General features: G+C 39.0%; 2 protein-coding genes across 3 annotated transcripts in view; both read left to right on the plus strand.

The window, feature by feature from the left end:
- The window catches only part of LOC116170321 (adenylate cyclase type 3-like), a 195495-nt gene that overhangs the window by 82769 nt on the left and 94951 nt on the right, over window positions 1-17775 (plus strand). The window lies entirely within an intron of this gene.
- Window positions 6309-11230, plus strand: LOC116170324. The gene is made up of 2 exons (XM_031486635.1): window positions 6309-7773; window positions 7854-11230. Exons 1-2 carry the CDS (start codon window positions 6493-6495, stop codon window positions 7875-7877), a joined length of 1305 nt encoding a protein of 434 aa, XP_031342495.1. The 5' UTR covers window positions 6309-6492; the 3' UTR covers window positions 7878-11230.

Raw genomic sequence — 17775 nt, forward strand, 5'->3', positions numbered from 1 at the left:
GCAGAAGTTTCTTTTAGTTTTAGTAGATTGGTAGAACCGAAGAACGAGATTGCGTTGTTGTAAAAATGGCGAGCATTAATGTAAATTGTTCTTGTGCTTTTTACGTACAAATAAAATATTAAAAGAAGAGTACATCTTTCCATTTGGTCCTTCGAGCAACGGATTCCTAAGTAAGAAGTCAAGAATCAACATTCGAAATAAGTTCATTGCAACAAGCAAACAACGATACGACACGTCATGGCCTAATAAGAGTATGGTCTGCTATTGCGCATAGTGCATTAGTCGGCGGGCGTTGATGTGACGTCACGCGGTTCTGAAACGAACTGGTGCCGGCAAAACTCCCATAATATTTCTATTTTTTGGCCTCATTGGTTATAACATTTGTTCAGATTATTATATACCATTGGAAAGCATATAAAATTATCTATCCTCTAGTATAAACACAGTTTTATAAAAATAAATTTTCGCGGAGTGAGAGATCCGATAAAACTGATACATTTTTTGAAGTTTTTTGTGAATAACTTTTAGCTCGACCAATTGCCGACGTCTAAACTATATGCATCTGATATATCTTTTTATTCCGCGTAATCTGATATATAACACATGTGGTTGTACCACTTGATTGGGTATATGAACGATTTTGAGGCTCTGCCGCCGCACTATAAGAATAAGTAAGAAAGCCTAACAATTACGGTGAAAAGTTTTCATTCATAAAGTGCTTACGCCTAATTAGAGCTTATCTGCATATATCTACGTAACAAACTGTGTTGTATTACAAAAACAAAGTAAAAATCATTAGGATTTAATCTAAAATATGAACAAAACTTTTTATTCAATACCATGAACAAAACATTAATTCAGACTATTTACAACTTAAGAGTTCTTTTTCATTAGCTACTAAACCATTTTCTTCAGTTTTTTCACATATTTTCGTCTTTCTGCAGAAGTTCCGCAGCTTTTCATTGTCTTATTTAGTTCCCGAATTCGGATATACGTTCTTACTTTAACTAAGTATTCGAGAGCGTCGTTAGGTATAGGTATTAATGTCGTATCACAGTTTTGATGCATTAAGTTAATTACTTTTTCAATAATTTTAGAATCGTGGAATCAAGGTTAAGAGAAATAATTATGTCTTCAATAACGCATCTTACCTGATGATATATTTATTTTATCGTCTCTGCTGCAGCTATTTATCCATCGACTTTTAATATCATCTCGTTTAGGAAATCTATAATAACTTACGTCTTTAGTTTTTCTACTGTTGTTACTACAACCGTACACCGCACAATGAACCATTGTAATGAAGTAATTAATATTGTATTTACACGTCATGAAATGTAATACCGAAATGATTAGTGCAAATTCATTCTTATACGCGCGTACAATATTTCAGTGTACAGAACCGCGTGACGTCATGCGCGACTTGTGCGAGATTTCGTTCACGGGAATAGCAGACCATACTCTTATTAGGCCATGCGACACGTCATCAAACGCAAGTACAGCGGACCAGTCAAGTAAAGGCCGATCCCTCAAGTAAGCATCCTAACATTATTACTGTGGTATATGGTGTGACCGTGCGCATGCGAGCCAAGGGGAGACAGCTCGAGAAGAGCCACGACGAGGGACTTCGAGTGACGCGCGCGCGGGGTAAACAAGGTAAGCGACAACGCTACATGGTGACAACGGTGAGATTGGTTTTTTGTTTCGGGTATCGGTAAAGGTACGTACACGCGATACAAAAACTAGTGCGTTTTTTTAATCGGTGACGAACTTACACACGCGAAACAAAAGCGAAACGATAGCGATTATAAAACAAAGTGAGTGTAAATACGCAAGGAATATGTGGAGAAACTGTAAGTAATAACTTCTTTCATTTTCTCGCAACAATCGGCATTTATACGGCAAAAGTTTTATAATACGCCCAATCTAATCATAACAAAATGACGAACGATAACGCTACACACAATGACCCCTCGCACAAGGACATTAATGCAGAACATTTTGCACGTCAACAACAAATACTTACGCAGCTACTGGAACTACAGCGGCAAGAAATGACGTTATCTGCCGCGACAACGAATAACGCGGCAACGGTAGCTGTACCTAATCCATCGGTCCCGCCCCCACCGACTTTTTCTTATGAAGCGGAAGAATGGGCTGAATGGAAATGCAGCTTCTATCGCTACAAACGCACTGTGTTAGTCAGCTGCTCCAGTGAGCAAACGGTCGATTATTTCATCGGGCATCTGGGTACTAAAGCGGAGAAAATTCTAAAGTCATTTCACCTTTCGACGGAAGATCAAAAAAACTTCGCTATCGTTTTAGAAAGATTCGACGCATATTTCGGCGAAAGGAAAAATTTAGTCTACGAAAGGGTCAAATTTCTTCAAAGGGTGCAAGGTTCTGATGAACCCTGCGATATATTTATAAGCGATCTAACCGCTATGGCCCAAACGTGCGAGTGGGCTCAATTAGAAGGGGAGATGATCAAATTGCGAATTATCGCGGGTTTGGCAGATAGTCGGTTGTCGATCCAATTGCAAACAAGGCCAGATGACAACGTAGACGAGGTAATCAAACGCGTTAGGTTGGCAGAATCACTCCGTAAACAACAAGCCGTAATTCGGGCAAGCGCACCAGCTCCAGCCAATGCGCCAACTCAAAGCGTAACGGAACCGGAAGAGGTTAGCGCCATCTACCACAGCAGAGGTGCCATACCAAAACAGAAACCCCATATGCAGCGACCAAATCCCCACGTTAGGACAGCTGACTACAAAAATGACACCAAATCATGTAGAAAATGCGGCCTCATTCCTCGCCACGCGTTTGCGTCGTGCCCTTCGAGAAACGACACTTGTAAAAAATGCGGCAAAATAGGACATTGGTCCACTAGATGCTTATCTAAAGTAAACAATAGACAAAACCCAAAGATTGCGAGCGTAGAAACGGCACCAGATGAGGAAGACAATTTTTTTATGGGATCGATCGACACGTCAAAACCCAAAAAACCGTGGCGCGCGATCGTTAATGTTAACGACACAAATCTAGATTTTAAATTAGATTGCGGCGCGGACGTTACGGTGATAAGATGGGACGATCTCAAAAAATTAAACAAAACAACACTCGTAGACGCACCAAAATCACTTATATCAGCCTCGGGCGATAAAATCCAAATTGTAGGAACGTTTGACGCAGATCTCCGGTATCGGAATCGCAAATCTCTCGAAAAAATTTACGTGGCAAAGAAATTGCGCGAGAATTTATTGGGCCGCGACGCGTTGGAAACATTGGGCATGCTATCCTGGGCAAATGTTGCGTCGATAGCAGAGCAATTTCCTACTTTGTTCGAAGGCATAGGAAACTTAGGCAAAACGTACCACATTAAAATTAAAGAAAACGCTGTACCTTTCGCAATAGCGGCAGCACGACGGGTACCGTTACATCTACGCGACGCAGTTAAAAAGCATCTCGACAAATTAGAGAATGAAAGCATCATAAGAAAGGTCAGTGTGGCAACAAACTGGTGTGCGCCTATGGTCGTCGTACCCAAGAAAAACAACAGCGTTCGAATATGCGTCGATTATACTATTCTCAATAAATCAGTACAATCAGAACGCATGATTCTACCTGAGATATCCGAATCCCTGGCTCTAATTGAAGCAGAGGCGGAATACTTCTCAAAGCTCGATGCAGCATCAGGATTTTATCACATTCCTTTAGACACAAACTCTCAGTTATTAACGACTTTTATAACGCCATTTGGACGCTACGCTTTTCAAAGGCTTCCGATGGGCATCACGTCAGCCACAGAACGCTTCCAAAGAGAGATGATGGAAACACTAGAAGGCCTAGAAGGCGTGGTCAACTTAGCGGACGACATGCTAATCTTCGGGAAAACCAAGGCAGAGCATGACCAGCGTTTGGCCCAAGTATTAGAGCGCTTGAAACAAAGAGGGTTAAGACTGAACAAGGAGAAGTGTGTCTTTGGAAAGAAAAAAGTGAAATTCTTAGGTTACACGATCTCCAAAGAAGGCGTGGGAATCGATGAAGACAAAGTCAAAGCCGTACTCGAGATGCCAGCACCAAAGAATGTCAGCGGCGTGAGACAACTGCTCGGCACATTGCAAGTAAATGCAAAATTTTTACCAGAATTGGCTAACATAGCAAGCCCCATATCGCAACTTTTATCTACAAAATATGAATTTTGTTGGACAGAAAGGCAACAGGCGGCACTAGAAGCCATAAAAATCGCATTAACTTCAGCACCGGTATTATCTCACTTTTCTCCTAACAGGAACACAAGAGTAGCAGCCGACGCATCGTCATTCGGTCTTGGAGCCGTACTGGAACAAGAGCAAAAAGATGGCACTTGGAAACCCGTCTCCTATGCATCACGAAAAATGTCCGAAACGGAATCCAGATACGCACAGATAGAGAGAGAGGCACTAGCGGCTACATGGGCCTGTGAGAAATTTCAAATGTACTTGCTAGGCAAACATTTTAGTCTGCGCACAGACCACAAGCCGTTGGTCCAACTGTTGGGAACAAAGCCACTATCGGATTTGTCTGCACGGCTACAAAGGTTTAGAATGCGCCTCATGCAATACTCTTATAACGTCGAATACATTCCTGGAAAGAAAATGATCATTGCCGATATGCTTTCTAGAGCGCCGATAGAATCGACCGATCCCGGCAGCGACGCGCTTTTAATCGATGAAGTCGAAGCGTTTGCGCAACACATAGGAGAAACTTTACCATTTTCCGACGCTCGTCTACAAAGGATTCGCGAAGCACAAGTCTCCGATCCACAAACGAAAAGAGTGAGGGAATACATCGTCAAAGGCTGGCCCACGAAAAAACGTATGACCCCAGAAGACCGATCATTTCACCAGTTTGAAGGTCAAATGGCGATACTGAACGATCTACTAATGCGAGGCAACAGAGTGTTCATACCGAGAGACTACAGGTCAGAAATCCTCGACCAAATACACGTAGGACACCTGGGCATAACGAAATGCAAAAGTCGAGCAAAGGAGACGGTTTGGTGGCCTGGAATAAACTCTCACATTGAAGACAAGATAAGCAATTGCAATATTTGCATTGAGCACAGGACTCCACCAACCGAAAAATTAAAACCGTCTGAGACACCAGAATATCCGTGGCAGATGATCGGGGCGGACTTGTGTAAAGTAGCGGGAAGAACTTACATAGTCGCAGTGGACTATTGGTCAAGATACCTGGAAGTAGCCAACATGAAATCCGAGACAGCGGAAGAAGCCATAGCAAAACTAAGAACTTTCATGGCAAGATGGGGAATTCCGGAAATTCTAAGAACCGATAACGGACCATGCTTCCGGGGTAACAAATTTAAAGACTTTGCTGAGAAATATGGATTTCAGCACATCACCAGCAGTCCGCTATACCCCCAATCAAACGGTCAAGCAGAAGCAGCCGTCAAAATAGCCAAGAAAATTTTAACGAAATGCGAAGACCCAAATCTAGGATTGCTGAGCTACCGCACAGCGAAACTAAGCTGCGGATTGTCACCATCAGAGCTTATAATGGGCAGAACACCAAGGTCCAACGTACCAGCAAATAAAAGCCTGTACATACCGACATGGTCATACCTGCAATCATATAAACGCAAAAGAGAGGTGGAAAAAGCAAAATACGCGGCAGATTTCAACATTCGCCACAGAGCGCGGTCAGTCTCCCCACTTGGGATCGGCAAACAAGTATGGATCACGAACGCAAAGAAATATGGCGTAGTCGTGAACAAGGGACCGGAACCCAGAACGTACATAATAGCAGCAGACAATAATGTCTACAGGAGAAATAGATCACACCTCATAGGAGTCACGAACATACCAATTCAGCAACAAGAAGACCTAGATATAGATCTACCAGAAGACTCCCAACAAATATCACGGGAAGAGGGGAAGGAGATGAAAGATGACAACAGAGGCCGAGAGAACGCAACCATCGTCGAAACAGAAGCTGGAGAAGGTAGCCAAGCAGAAGAAAACGGAAGAGACCAGCAACGCACAATCGTTGCGGAAACGGAAGAGAGCGCGAGGCAGAAGGAAAATGAGGCCACCGCACCAAGTCCTACAGAAAACGCGACCGCAGTAGGAGGGAAAATAGAGGCCAATACCAGGGCACATCAAGAAAAGTCAAACGCGCACCACCAATATGTAACTCGTTCAGGGCGCCTAGTTAAACCGCCGCGAAATATATGCAACTGCACCAGCGGGTGCAATCACTAAAGGCCGCTGCGATATTTTCCCCAAAATACTAGTCATTGTGTACGTATAGTTAAAAGGACCAAAAGTGTGTGCGTGTATTTAAATCAAGTGTATTGTAAATAATAAGTGTGACTGTTGAACATAAGCATGTGCATGTTTAGTATTAGTGTTAGACAAGCCGGGAACATGACGTCCGGTTCGAACACCCTACAGAAGGGGGGATGTGGTATATGGTGTGACCGTGCGCATGCGAGCCAAGGGGAGACAGCTCGAGAAGAGCCACGACGAGGGACTTCGAGTGACGCGCGCGCGGGGTAAACAAGGTAAGCGACAACGCTACAATTACGTTCACGTTCAGTATTCATTATATTACCTATCACATTCTTTAAACATGACGAATGACGAATTGAATCTCAAAAAACTTGTGCAGAAAAGAGGCATTTGTAAAGCCCAACTAACGATGTTTGACACTTATTTGAGCGGGTTAAATACGGAAGAATTAACCAGCACCGATTTAACTAACATAGAAAACAGATTGCAAAAGTTACAACCATTTTTTGATTCCTTTAACGATGTACAGAACGAAATTGAATGCTTATCAGAGCAAATCGACGTAAACGAAAGGCAATTATTTCAAGATAACTTTTTTCATTTGACAAGTCAAGCTAGCGACATTTTAATAAAAGCTAAGGAAAGCAGTATTCAATCGCGTTCTGTGCAAGGGCATGAAAACTGCGATGATCGCAGTTGCGATACGAGTTCACATGTTACACGTAGGAAAAGTACCAGAGTAAAATTGCCCACTATTCAATTGCCAACTTTTGATGGTTCATTTACACTATGGCGGGAATTTTATGATTCCTTCAATGCGTTAATACATACAAATTCGGAACTGTCCGATGTGCAAAAACTAACTTATTTAAAGGCTTCATTAAAGGGTGAACCTGCTGGTTTAATCAGTTCTTTGCAAACCACGCATGAAAATTATCCTATCGCATGGGCACTATTGCAAAAACGTTACGACAACAAACGGCGCATTGTAAACAATCACATAAATTGTATGATGGAAATGCCCACGATGACACGTGAATCGTGCGAATCATTAAAACAAATTATCAATATACAAAGTCACGTGCAATGTTTAAGGTCTCTTGGCCAACCTGTGGAAGCGTGGGACGCCATTTTGATTTCAATAGTTACATCTAAACTCGATTTTAACACAAATAAAGAATGGGAAGCAAAGCTGAGTACGATGGAAGGTGAAGCAAAAGGAAAAATCCCATCATTTGAAAGTCTCTTGTCATTTTTAAACAATAGATTAAGCACATTAGAAGCAATCAAACGAAAACCTAGTGACATCCCTAAGCAATCACAAAATTATGTGCGTACCCCAAGATCCGAATCAAAATCTTTTCATGTAACTAGTTCCTCATGCATTCACTGCAACAAAGACCATTTAATTCAAAAATGTGACACATTTCTAAAACTTAATGCGGAGGAGAGAAACAAAAGGGCTAGAGAGTTAAAGGCATGTATCAATTGCTTGCATAAAGGCCATTTTTTACAGGACTGCAAATCTAAGTATAGTTGCAAAAAATGCAACAAAAGGCATCACACAGAATTACATTATGACAGAAACGACAACCCTAAAGGTTCAACTCAAATCCCTACCAAGCACACTTCTGTAGTTCAGGCCAATGAATCAGAGCCCAATGAATCAGAGTCAAATGTTTTAGTTTCACGAATATCGTCAACTCCCAGGGATCAGGTTTTATTATCGACGGCAAAGGTATTGCTTGTACATAAGAATGAAACGCGTGAAGTTCGATGTCTTCTTGACTCGGCGTCACAATCAAACTTTATAACGGCAGAAACATGTGAAAAATTAGGTCTCACACTCGTTCCGATTAAGATTAATGTAATAGGTATCAATCAATCAGCTATGACAATCTCCCACAAAGTTAACATTACTCTCAAATCTCGAATAAATGAATTCACAGTCACATTTTCATGTTTAGTAGTCCCAATAATATCAAATTATTTACCTACGGAATCGTACCCAGTAAATGTTTTCCAAATCCCATGCAATTTAAAACTTGCAGACCCAGACTTCAATAAGGCTGCTCCAATTGATTTACTCATTGGTGCCGATGTGTTTTACGACTTATTATGTGTAGGTCAAATTAAACAAGTTAATCTCCCAACCTTGCAAAAAACAAAATTCGGATGGGTAGTATCTGGGAAGATAAGCACTTTAAATCAGAAACCTGTACAAAACAGCCATACTTACCTCACGTTACAAGAATTGCATTCAAATGTTGAAAAATTTTGGCAAATTGATGAGTTCATAGGCAAAGCAAGTGTTTTAACTGAAGATGAAAGGTATTGCGAAACGTTATTCAATAAAACAACATCGCGTGACAACTCAGGCAAATTTGTAGTTCGAATTCCATTCAAACCGAATTTCAAAAATATAGGTAATTCATATGAAATAGCAGAATCACGACTCCACTCACTAGAAACACGCTTAAGTAAAAATCCAACTCTGAGGCATGATTATACTAAATTTATGCATGAATATTTCAAATTAAATCACATGACCAAAATCAATTATGACAAGCATCAATGTTTCTTTCTTCCGCACCATGCTGTGGTGAGAGAAAATAGTAAAACCACCAAGCTGAGGGTTGTTTTCGATGGCTCATGCAAACTAAAGTCGGGTATTTGTGTAAATGACGCCCAGTACAAAGGACCTACAATACAAGACGATTTATTCTCTATAATAAGCAGATTTAGGACGTATCAATTCGTATTAAGCGGGGACATTGAGAAAATGTATCGGCAAGTCCTCATACACCCAGACGATAGACGCTATCAAAGGATATTATGGAGAGACTCTCAACATGAACCACTAGCCTGGTACGAACTTAACACTGTCACGTATGGCATGACTTCAGCACCCTTTCTGGCGACTAGATGTTTATTTCAATTAGGGATAGATTGTGAAGCCAATTTCCCTGTAGAGTCCCAAATCATAAAACATGATTTTTATGTTGACGATATGTTAACTGGTTCGAATTCACTTGAAACTTTAAAGCAAATAAAAGACAACGTTGATCACATTTTAAAGTCTGCCGGATTACATTTAAGGAAATGGAACAGCAACGTTACAGATTTAAGAGATACCAACTTAAGTGAAACTGTAATAAATGAAGACATTCAGAAAACATTAGGGATAAATTGGCACCCTGATGATGATAAGTTTATCTATTCTACAAAGGCTTTAACTGCATATACTCATAACACTAAACGCACCATTTTGGCGACTGCCGCACAACTATTTGATCCTCTCGGTTTGTTAGCGCCCACAATTATTATAGCCAAGTTCATTTTGCAGGAGCTGTGGCGTTTAAACCTAACATGGGACGAGACCGTTCCGTTAGACATTCAGACAAAATGGCTCAGATACAAAAACGAATTGCAGACAATAAACCAAATTCATATTCCACGTCATACTTTAGTCATTAAACCCATTGAAGTTCAATTACATGCATTTTCGGATGCCTCCGAGAAAGGTTACGGGGCATGCATTTACTTGAGATCTATCAATAAAAATAATGAAATCAAAGTGATGCTATTAGCAGCCAAATCTAGAGTATCCCCATTAAAAAAGACGACCATTCCTAGACTCGAACTGTGCGCAGCTGTATTGTCGGCTCAATTGACTAACAAATTTAAACAAATTTTAAATGTCGAAATAAAAAAGGAATACTATTGGTGTGATTCACAAATAGTTTTAAGTTGGCTAAAGGCACCCAGTGAAAAGTGGAAGACTTATGTAGCCAACAGGGTATCGGAAATACAATCTCTAACAGACACAAATAGTTGGCATTATGTACCATCCGCAGATAATCCAGCAGATTTAATTTCGAGGGGAGCTTCTCCCAAACGATTAGCCACATCTACGTTGTGGTGGAACGGACCTAATTGGCTCAATACATTAAATGATCAGTGGAACTTTCCATGTCGTGAACTTCCAAACGATTTACCAGAGTTAAAAAGGCAAATTCAATCCTTCCACATTACGTCTGAATCAACTAAATTCCCAATTGAAAATTACTCCTCGTTCGAAACATTGAAAAGGGTGATTGCTTTCTGTGTGCGTTTCAAAAACAATTGTCTAACACCTGCCCACGAAAGGAATATTGGAGCACTATCAATCAATGAAATAAAAAACGCTCTTATGATAATAATTAAACAAGTACAATCTGAAACATTTCCTAAAGAACTGGAAAGATTAAAGCAAAACAAGCCCTTAAGCTCAAAGAGTACCCTGTTAAGTCTTACACCATTTATTGATTCCTCTGGAATTATCCGAGTAGGCGGAAGATTACAACATTCTCATTTCAAATATGATAAGAAACACCCCATAGTGCTACCCAAAAATCATCACCTTACGAAAATTTTATTTGTTTCCGAGCATAACAGACTACTGCATGCAGGAGCAAAATTATTGATAAGTACGATCCGCGATCAATTTTGGCCAATACATGGCAAAAATACTGCCAAACTGGTAGTGCGTACCTGTATTAAATGCATCAGATTTAAATCAAAGGTCAACAATCCTCTAATGGGTCAGTTGCCAGTGCAACGGACAATTATCATGCCACCCTTTCATTCAACAGGCATAGACTATGCGGGTCCGTTTATGATTAAAGACAAAAAGGGCAGAGGCAGTAAAAACTCAAAATGCTACATTTCTTTATTTGTGTGTTTTTCCACCAAATCAATGCATCTTGAATTAGTCACCGATTTAAGTACAGAATGCTTTATCGCTGCTCTAAGACGTTTCATTGGTCGTAGGGGTAAGCCATTACACATATTTTCTGATAACAGCACCACATTTGTAGGTGCCAAAAATGAATTACGGGAACTTAATGATTTTCTACAAAATAATGTTATTGCAATAACCAATGCGATGTCCGTAGAAGGTATTACCTGGCACTTTATTCCAGCTCGGTCGCCCCATTTTGGCGGGCTTTGGGAGGCAGGGGTGAAAAGTGTCAAACATCATCTAAAAAGAATCATATCAAACGATTCATTTACTTACGAAGAGTTCAGTACGCTAATAATTCAAATTGAGTCAATTCTAAACTCACGTCCATTAACTTCCTTAACAAATGATCCTAACGACCTGGATGTCCTCACTCCCGCTCATTTCCTAATCGGCCGTCCATTTACAACAATAGCAGATCCAGATGTTACGGACATTCCTACAGCAAGACTGAGCCGTTACCAATATCTTCAAAGCTTGAATCGACAATTCTGGAGAAGATGGTCGAAAGAATATATTCATGAGTTGCAGCAGCGAAACAAATGGAGACGAAGTGAAAATAACCAACTGAAACTAGACGACATCGTTTTGATAAAAGAAGACAACTTACCTCCAGCGAAGTGGAGCATCGGAAGAGTCATTCAATTGCATCCCGGTATCGACAAGACAGTGCGTGTGGTAACTGTGAAAACCGCATCTGGCACGGAAATCAAACGAGCTTGCTCAAAATTGTGTGTGCTTCCAGTTGGAGAATCTAAAAGTGAAGTTAGTAATAACTAAAATTAATATTGAAGATAAACATGAATTACTTACTTACGTCGTTACTTACCTGTATTTGTATTTTATTTAATGTGACTTTATGTTGTTTATCTGTGTATATTATGTTTTCTCATGTTTTGGTTATCATGTATCAATTTTTAAATCCAAGGATTTCAAGGCCGGCGGCATGTTAATGCAACAATGAATTTTAAATTTAAGCGCGTTTGTATATCGCGCTAGTGTGTTCAGTAGGGATTCGGCGCACGCAGAAGTTTCTTTTAGTTTAGTAGATTGGTAGAACGACATTGCGCGTTGTAAAAATGGTGAGCATTAATGTAAATTGTTCTTGTGCTTTTTACGTACAAATAAAATATTAAAAGAAGAGTACATCTTCTTTCCAATCGTCTTGTATAATAAATAACTATTTTAAATTGTTTCACTCAATTACCGTTACTAACGCTACCAAAATACAACAGACATAAAGATAGATGAGACGTAGTTGATAGAAAAAATGATGGTACAAAAAAAATTATGGAGCCACGGGAGGAATATGAGGAAGAAGGGGAAGAAGGGATACAAACTTTAAACGATTTCAAAGAACTGGTAAAGTCAGAAAGTAATTTTTGATGTCTAAAAACCCTAAGACAACAGATCACAACGTCTTTCGCAACCCGTTGTACCATCTTGGGGTCGACATTTTGGAGATATTTTTACAAAATCAGAAAGGCCTGACCTGAAGTAAAACCATACAGTGCCATTGTTCAATTTGTTATGGTTCCTAAAAAAAACTGGAAGAAACGCAAATTCTGGCGAATTCTTACCTAATTTTATTTATATAATTGTAACATCCTGTATGCGTAGTACGTACACTATTCAGAAAAGGAAAAGTGTAAAGGAGAAAGTGTGGAAGATGATAGACGAGGGAAAATGTACACAAAATAAAGAAAAGAGTAAGACCCAAGGGAGTCCTAGGAGTTTTGGACATATATTTATTTGTTTATTTATTGTCCCTCTCTTGTTCTGAGCCCTCAACAGGCTTGTGCCCAATTACAGAGTGACCAGCATAATGATTTTTAGAGGTTCCCCTGCAGAAGGGCTTAAGTTCTATTACTACTCCGGTATTTACCGCAGGAAAACCGAATTCTGAGTAGCCGGCAGAATGCTCGAAACTGATTTAAGGAAATTCCCATCTCTACCACAGATGAAAAATTCTTACTTCAGCCCACGTTCGAACACCCGACCTTTCGGCTATGTAGCCCAACGCTCTACCACTGAGGCACATAGTCGGATATACTATGGATATACTGGACTTAGACCCATCCAAATATTATTTAACATGCATATGAAAAACATGGAACAATAAATATCAAGACAGGGTTAAAGTGGAGGAATTGTAGTATTGTATCTGATTTACATATTGTTGCAATGGCAACAGAGGGAAACCTGATGAGGAGAATGTAGAGATACTAATAAAAAAGTGTGGTACTAAATGGGGAAAAATTGAAGAGGCTGAGGGATAGCCGAAGAAGAGAAACAGATACAGAAGACAAGGATAAAGACTGTACGCAAGGACGGGAGAAAGCGAATTGGTGAAGCAAGAAAGGAAAGCGAGAATTTAAATGATACGAAGGTGAAAGAAGTAGAGAAAAGTACAGAAATATGACAAAGTAATACAGGAGGAACTATCCAGAATGGACAGAGAAAATATAGGCGAGATTCAGAAACAACAAGCAAAGAAACGAAAGATGAAGAGAGGGAAAAGAAAGCAAATGCAAACTGTGTAGCGAGAAAGAGTGGTTAGAGATCACCTGATATGGAACGAAGAACGAAGAAAAATGAGAAGGTGGTAAAAGGTAAGTAGGTAAGGAAGGTAAAAGAAGAACGGACTGGATAAAGGTTATAAAAAATGAGGGAGAAGAAAGAAGTTGAGGGCGAGAAGAAAGAGCCAAGATAGACAAAACGGGAAAAGAGAGGAACGGGGTAAAGCGGAGAAGAACGGACGAAGTAATACAGGGTTATTCTAATGGTACCAATTCTAAAAATTCGTATTTATTAATGTACAAATTCAAAACGAATACTCTATGAAAGGCGGAAGTTTCAAAGTTTTTATTAACACATTTATAAATGTTCAATATGTCTGTCTACCCTGTGCTGCACGGCTGGACTGCGAACAAAACTGTCATCAATCCGTCTGATATTCTCTGACACACGCGGTCGGTCTGAGCTCTTTCCTTTTTCCATTTATGTATATGTAGATATTCGAATTCTAAATGTCGAAAAATAATTCTAGTGTTTATTGTGTTGAATAAAACCTTGGACATAACAGAATAATGGGCAAGTTACGTGAAATGTTACCCACGTATTCGACAAACTAATTGTACGCGGTACGCGAATATTAGAAACGGGTCACTAAATTAGGGGGTGTTTTATTTCTTGTTGGTTTTAAGATAAGGGTAAAGCACGTGCTTCCCAAAGGAATGGGTGCCGTGTTATATTAATCCCTTAAGAATGGAGCTTTCAAGGGAAATGCTGAATGTATCAAGAGTTGGTGTTCCCACAGGAATATTCCTTCCCAGTATGTCGATTTCATATTTTTTCGCAACTTATAAGCAGTCTACTCTTTCGAACTACCCCTTGAGGTTATGCTCAAAATCATTCCTATGGCCAAATAACTTACACCCTTCATGTAGGACTACCATGGAGAATAAACAAATAGTATTATGTCTCTTGTAGGAATCACTTCAAAATAGCTGGGACAAATTCCAAAATATGCTAAACATAACCAGGTAATGATAGGTACTTCATTCTAATATCAATGGAATAGCTACTTCATTTCAATATTAATGGAACGTAACATGGATTTTCCTCTCAGCTGGTAAACATTGACTAATCCAGGGTGATAAGAAAATTAAGGTATAACCTTCAGAAGTTTTTTTAGATATCATGTAGATGTAATTTCCAACCACAAGCATCAAATCCAAATTAGATTTTGAACCCACACTCGAAAAATTATGTTGTATTTAACAACACTATTAGACTATTTGAATGTGACTTCGTGCGATTTGTTTAAAAATGTATAGAATACGCTCCAATGAAATTTTCAGACCCCATATTTATGGATTTAATAAACTGTGAATTGTTAAATGTTCAGAATTAAAGTTGCCAAGAGACTTTCCCAAGAAATTTCTGCTTTATAACGTCTACAAAATATGTATTGGCTTAAAGAAGGAATTTGAGAACTTGAATATGTAGCTATATAGTGCGCCTGAACTGCAGTTAGTGGCTTACAAGTTACAAAGGAATATGAAATCGACATACAAATATTCGCGTGGGAACACCAGCTCTTGATACGTTCAACGTTTTCCATGAAAGCGCCTTTCTAGAGGGATTAATATAACACGGCACGCGTTCCTTTGGGAAGCACGTGCTTTACCCTTATCTTAAAACCATCAATTAGAAATGAAACACCCCCTAATTTGGTGACCCGTTTCTGAGACACTACCTAATACCGGGTACAATAATGTAGTTTGTCGAACACGTCGGCGACATTCACGTAACTTGACCCCCGTATTTATTAGTGTCCAAGTTTTGATTTACAAATTTCAACACAATTATGTACAACTAATTAAACGTGTTCTGAATCAATATTCCGAAAATTCTGTCTGTCATTTATATTGAAATATCTTTTTAAATAACTTCGGTAAAAAATAAAAACGATTTTGCAAAATTTCGTTTTTTTCAGGATATCGCCGAAAGTAGTCGGAATTTTTTCAGTTTCAAAGCGGCATTTTGTTAAGCATAAAAATGCGCAACTTTGCTTAATTTAAACTACCTACCAATCTTACAGTTTCCGAGATCCCCATAGTGGTCATCGAATTTGAATCAGCCTGTAGCTGAGCTGTAGTTGTTAGGCAACTCTACGTAAGTTGTTGTAGTTACTAAATGTCAATCATTTATTAATTGAATATCAATTATTCTAATAAATAAATTTAGTGTTTTGCTCAAGTATTATTACTTTATTTCATAATTAAAACTAATACAACAAAACTGTACCTACCTATAGTCTGCATTTGCTTTCTTTCTGCCTTTCTCCAACTTTCATTTCTTTTCTTCTCATTCGCTAATATTTTTCCGCCCTTTCTCTAGATATTTCGGCACCCATTCCGTTAGCTATTGCTTTGCTTATATCTTATGTTCCTCCATTAATACACAATTTTCTTTTTTTGTTGTTACAATTGCATATCTCCATCCCTTGTTCCTTTACCTCCTTCTACCTTTTCCACATTCGTTTCTTTCGTAATATTTTTAGATCACTTTCCAACTCATGTTCCGCCCAATACCTTAACTACTACAGTATAATTATAATGTTTGGTTCGTTCATTTCGCATTCGGTAGCCCAAGAAAAATCTTGGCGATTAATTTGCGCATGCGCACACTACACAATGTCAACGTCTTTATTTATAGAGATACTTTTTTGAAATTTCAACCACAATGATTTTTATTGCTTTAATTTCATAAAGGTAAACATATCACAGATTTTTAACAACAGACTGCGCGAAATCAATTCATGGGAAATGCGCTAAAGTTACTCGCCTTAAGACGAAAACCTTTTTTTCATTTTTTGTTCTCACCATTTTCCTTTCTTGTTTATTTTTATTGGCAGGCATTTTCTCATCAATTTTCTTTCTCGTTTGCTCTTCTTTTTGTAAAAATACCTCCAAAATTTTGACTTCCAGATGGTGCAACGGGGTGCGAAAGAAATTGTGATCTGGGGCCTGAGAGTTTTTTAACAACAAAAATTACTGTTTCATTTTCTCGACCTCTTTTCTTCTTAACCCCTCCTGTGCATTCGTATTTTTGTGTCTGGATGTTTTTTGTACCATGCTTTTTGTTCTATCGACCCCTTACATCGTTTCCAATAATTGTTTTGTATCTATTTTTCTCTTCCGCACGCCTCATCATTCTTTCTTTTTTCTCTCTCTCTCTCTCTCTGTTTTACCTGTTTCAATCTTCAATTTTTTTCTGTGTTTTTACATACTTCTCTCTTTCGTCTAGCCCCCTTTTGTAATTTTCTGTATCTCATTCTGTCCATGCATGTACCGCTTTCGGTCTTTAGGCCGATGAACACTCTTCTTATCTTCTTCTTTAAATTTTTTTCCGCTGGTTCGTAATTAGATTCCGTCCCTGTTTCTGCCATGAATTCTTTATCCATTTACAATATTACTCTATTACCGACCTCATTCTTCCATCGATGTATGCGTATGGCTGCCCTCTATCAATGTTCATGTGTCCTTCCGATTTTGCATTATGTTTTCTGTAAGTTTTAATACCAACTCAGCCCTTTTGTTGTATTTTTATCTCTTGACATTCTCTGTTGTTGGCCCTTTCTCATTGACACCATGACACATTGACACCAATCCTACTATATCCCCTATTCCAGTTTGTTTTTTTAAGAATTAAAAAAAAGTGCTATTGTCTGCGCGTTTTCCGTCCGTCTGTCTGTCCGGACCCACTTCTGCCGTGTTAAACTACTTTTAGCGAAATGGTCCTAAAGTCCTGAAATTTTTGGCAATACCGACCACTACCGCCCTTTTCTATATTCCCTTGCCAAAACAGGAGAGGGGGCTGGTTTTATCGTTCATGGAACTCTAATGAAAGGGAAAACTTAATATTTCGGAGAATTTCTCTAAGCTCTTGATTCCTCTTGCATTAAATAGCGTAAATTTTGAATGTATGGCAGGCGATCTTTAAATGTTTATGTATAAAGAGCCCTCTTCTCATTAATCATTTACCAATAATATGCCTAAGCTATTTCGGTTTTAAAAAATGCACTTTACCTGATGCACTTGTTTTATCTCTTACCAATATAATGCCCTCCTCATTTCTCTCTCTTATGTAGAATATTTTTATTTTTTATTGTCTTTCTTAAATTTTGCA

Source organism: Photinus pyralis, unplaced genomic scaffold (assembly GCF_008802855.1).
Source record: "Photinus pyralis isolate 1611_PpyrPB1 unplaced genomic scaffold, Ppyr1.3 Ppyr1.4_LG5, whole genome shotgun sequence".
Lineage (NCBI taxonomy): Eukaryota > Metazoa > Arthropoda > Insecta > Coleoptera > Lampyridae > Photinus > Photinus pyralis.